The sequence below is a fragment of the Wolffia australiana genome, chromosome 14, assembly GCF_029677425.1.
Source record: "Wolffia australiana isolate 7733 chromosome 14, ASM2967742v1".
Taxonomy (NCBI): domain Eukaryota; kingdom Viridiplantae; phylum Streptophyta; class Magnoliopsida; order Alismatales; family Araceae; genus Wolffia; species Wolffia australiana.
This window is the reverse complement of record NC_135848.1, coordinates 7,734,004-7,738,617: the sequence shown is the minus strand read 5'-3', so window position 1 is coordinate 7,738,617 and position 4,614 is coordinate 7,734,004. Positions and strand designations below refer to the sequence as shown.

Sequence of the window (4,614 nt, the reverse complement as noted above, 5' to 3'; positions counted from 1 at the left end):
CTTTTGGGGACGGGCGGACGATTCTTTGTCCTGTTAATCGTGCGAGGTCCTGGACGGGACAATTTTTTCATCCTTGGACTAAGTTACCATCCCGTCCGCGTCCCTGCACTATAGTGTAGAGGAACAAGTTAGGTTATAACCGCTTGATTGCTTTTGTCGTTCTTTATGATTGGCCTTAATGTTAATACGAAGAATAATTTTAGGTTTTCGAAGAAATGGGGGAAATCGGAGGAATTCCTTTCTATCACGGAATATAGAAGAATTCCTGGAATCCTTCTTTAGAGTTTCAGATCAACTGTGTGTGCCACTGATTCATTTATTGTTATTGAGCTTAAAAATATACATCTCTCTATAAACTGTCATGAAAAAGATAATGCCTGAGGAGGAAAACCTCTGGCATTGAACTTGTAGAGATAAGAAGAAATGTAAAATGATGAGAACGAAGTTCGGGCATACCAGATCTCTATCAATCATGAAATCGCTGTCACAAGATACCAGAAGGCTGCTTTTAGGTATGATAAAGAAACTAAAATTACAGCTCTGTATCTGACCCCATGGAAATTATTCAAAAAAAAACTGGCCGCATGGTAGATTTCAGTGTAGAAGAAGCTTTCATCTCAGGCATGCCAATGGAGCTTTCTAGCTAGAGGAGATTCAGATCTCATAGGTCATGCCAACTCTCAAGAGCCTCCCGCGAGGAATTGGCAGCACTTCTATCCCCCTCCTGAAGTTTCTCTGAAGGAAATCGTAGAGATGATTGATGATAATCCTCTTGAACAAGGGGGAGTTCTTGGCCGCCACCACCTGGACCTCCCCCAGAAGGTATACAATCACTTCCTCCATCGATCTCTGAATAAACTGTTTTTCCTCTTCGATTACCGCCTGGATTCCGTTCTGGCTCTTGATCGATCTCGAAGAATCCCGAGACGGAACCTTGCTCCTGGATTCCTCGAGCTGTCCTTCATTTGGATCATCCGACGGAGCTACGCTTTGTTCGGCTCCTCCATTAACATAGAAATCATGGTGGACAAAGATTTTCAGGTACTCCACTAGCTGCGGCTCAAAGTTTGTCGGGTCGCCGAGAATGTCCTTATAACCGCAACGAACTACGCACCGGAACATTCTGTTTTCTCTGGGCCCCAATTGCCTGAAAAGAAATCTTTCTTCTACGGAGACGTGGCTGATTGGAAGGCGCTTGATGGAGACAAAGATCAACACGGAATGGATCGAAGGAACGTTCCGAAGGAAGTGGGGGAAAATCGGGGGAATTCCTTGCACCAATTCGGAATAGAGAAGTCCGATTCCCGGAATCCTCCTCACTTCTGGATTGCTAGCAACTTCCTGTATGTAGCTGCTGGACACCTTGTTCTTGAGCTCGAAGAGATATTTCTCCCTATGAACATAGTGCCACGTCCCCATCACGCTGATCAAGAAGAAAGATAAGGCCAGGGGAAGGAAACCTCCATCTTTGAACTTGTACATAGCTGAAGAAAAGTAGGCCGATTCAATTCCTCCGAAAACAATGAAGAATATCGCCACTATCCAGAGGCTCGTCTTCCATATAACAACCATCACAAGGGAAACCAGACAAGTTGTTATCAACATAACTGAAACCACAGCAATTCCTGCATTTCAGAAGTAAAAGCTTCTCAAATTTATTTTTTTTGCAATTTATGTTTTTTGTCTCTAGAATATTTCACTTTATCCTACCATAAGCATTTCCGATCTTCTCGGTGGTCTTGAAGCTAGCCGTCACTATGATGCAAGCGGCCATCAGAGTATAATTAACCTCTGGAATATAAACTTGCCCTTCATACGTGGCAGATGTATGAACAACTTTAACTCTTGGGAAGCATCCAAGAGCCAAGGACTGAGATATGATGGCAAATGCTCCAGATATCATTGCTTGGCTGGCAATGATTGCTGCTGCTACTGCAGCTACGAAGGCCGGCCAGTAAAGGGGAGCTGCATTCAATCAGTTCAAATTAAAATTCAATGGAAAAATCTCTCTTCTAATAGAAAATTTCACAACTGACTTGGAATAGATTTGTAGAAAGTGTCCGAGACATTTTCCGGGAACTTAGTTAGATACGCTCCTTGCCCGATGTACGCAAGTGATACGGCTGGAAATAAAACTGCCGTGAAGCTGATCTGAAAATCAAATAGGCAAAATTTCGGCTGAAAAAAATAATTACATGGATGAACGATTGACTTTTTTAGAATTATTTCATACCTGGACGGCTCTGACATTGAAGTGCCCCAAATCGGCAAACATGGCCTCAGTGCCTGATTTTAATCATCAAATTGATAAGTTTTGCATTTAATTTAGGGAAATGAAGAAAATTTACCTGTAATGCACAATAGTACTCCTCCCAGGGAGATCCAACCTTTTCTTCCATTTCTCTTGAAGTAGTCGATGATGTATTTCGGGTTTAACGCTCGAAGAACTTTTACATCGTATTTGAACAAGTTGTAGAGTCCGATTCCGCCGATCAAAGTGAACCAGATTAGGATTATAGGGGCAAAAGTGTAGCCCACTTTATCGGTTCCAAACCGTTGAGCGCAAAATAGTACTATCAAGATTGCTATAGAGATTCCAACCACAGCATCTGTGTTAAAAGGAGAGAGAGAGAGAGAGGTTTAGATGGAGAGAGAGAGGCATAACGAGATCCTTTCTACACGGACATGTATGTAAAAGATATGTCTTTTTCATATTTGTGCATACATCCTATTTAAGACTGTATTTAGTTTCTTGTCTGAATACTATTAGCTTAAACTTTTTGTTGGGTATTAGTGAGCCTAGTAAGGACTAAGGAGTACAGCTATTTAAGGCTCTCTCTCTTCTTGTTTCTCTCTCATCATCTCCATCACTTGGTCCTTGCCGGAGATAGGACACATGTACTCTAGTTCTCTTAAATATCTTGTTTTCATTGATGCCAGATTACGGTTGGAAACTATATTCAACGATTCTCTTCCTGTGAAACATTTTCTTCATCTCTCTCTCTCTCTCTCTCTCATTCTTTATATCTCTGAACTTTTGGTAAGAAACTAGCATGCTATATTGAGGGTCAAAACTAGCATGCTTGTGTTGATGAAAGCTAAAGCTTTTATACCTTGATTAAGGGAACTCTGAGACTTTATGCCCCCCACCGCAGAAAGCACTGCAAGAGAAAAAAACTAGCTGAGAGCCTAGATAATTGATGGAAATTAATGAAAACAAATTATATTGATATTCCAATTTTCTATTATTTCAAAGAGAGGGGAGAGAGAGAGAGAGAGATACCAGAGATACACGGAGTCAAGATCCCATCCCCGATCACCATGGAAGTTGCTAGAATTGTGGTTAGAAAGATCGAAATCTTCAGTACGTTGCTAGTTTCCAGCTTCTTTTTTATCTTCTCTGCCCTCTCTAAATTTCTCGAAGGCATCTTCAATTTATAGTTCGAAACCATCGTATCCTCCACCTGCTGATTAGGAACCAGGCCCACCCTTGCATATCGGCATATCAAGGAATACAGGGCAAAAGTCCCACCTTCAAGATCAAAGATTTTTCTTCATAAATTGCCGTCTTTGGAAGCAAATCATGTTATTATCTTTGAAATAGAACTTACCGTCACCCTGATCGTTAGCTCTAAGCACGATGAAAACATACTTGATCATGGGTACGAGAATCAGAGAATAGATGATGAGAGATAAGATCGCCAAGAGGTCATCATTATCATGGATCCCATCAGGGAAGGTACTCGCATAAACATAAAGAGGTGACGTCCCGATATCGCCATAGATCACTCCGATGCTCTGAAACGCCAAACGAAGTGTCCTCGACCATGCATCCTGTATGAAGAAGTTAAAAAACTTTAAATCTTGAGAAACTATTACAAAATTTGGGGGAATTATTCGACCTTGGAAGCGAGCTTGTAGGCTGATGGAACTCTACCGGCCTCGAGATTGAGTGAATCCAAGCGGGAAAGCTTGTTCGGTTCAGAATCTGCTCCAGTCACTTCATCTCCATGATCCATCTCTCTAGGCTGTATTTTCTCTTCTGGTTTCAGTCGTTCGGCTCTTCGTATTTATAGGGTGTCTGGTGGTTCATAGAGGTAGAACCTCCCCTGGAGATGACCTCTCCACTATGACGAAATGGTGATCGGAGGTTTTCGGTTGGTTTGTTTACGTATTTATTTAATATTATCAACGTCTTTGTCATCTGCGCTTGAGGTTTACGAGCCGTGCAGCCTGTTTGATAGCGTCTCCTGTGGACATTTAGAGAGAGAGAGAGAGAGATTCTTGTGACACGTGATAGCTCCTTTTGTGGACATTTAGAGAGAGAGACCCTTCTGATAGCTCCTCATGTGGACATTGAGAGAGAGAAGAGACCCAAGTTGGCATTCGCAACCGGAGCCGTTCACTAGTTCAACCGGATCTCCATTATTAGCGCTTAGGAATCTCCAATCCCCGTTACTCTTGAGGATCTTCGATTTTTTTTCTCCCGTGTCCGCTCCGCGTTGATGGGGACACCCACTGACTGCAAACGTGGCTCTCGTGGAGTTCGCGGCCGATGGACACGGGACACTCGTTGACTAGCTCTGAATTATTGAATCCTTCCATGCCCAACCC

General features: G+C 42.5%; 1 protein-coding gene across 1 annotated transcript; it reads right to left on the bottom strand.

The window, feature by feature from the left end:
- Positions 1-436: 436 nt before the first annotated feature.
- Positions 437-4,122, bottom strand: HAK5 (high affinity K+ transporter 5). The gene is made up of 9 exons (XM_078585934.1): positions 3,903-4,122; positions 3,612-3,834; positions 3,284-3,532; positions 3,114-3,161; positions 2,349-2,609; positions 2,234-2,286; positions 2,037-2,151; positions 1,711-1,965; positions 437-1,625 (listed from the first exon to the last, which is right to left on the bottom strand). Exons 1-9 carry the CDS (start codon positions 4,017-4,019, stop codon positions 655-657), a joined length of 2,292 nt encoding a protein of 763 aa, XP_078442060.1. The 5' UTR covers positions 4,020-4,122; the 3' UTR covers positions 437-654.
- Between the last annotated feature and the right edge of the window lie 492 nt (positions 4,123-4,614).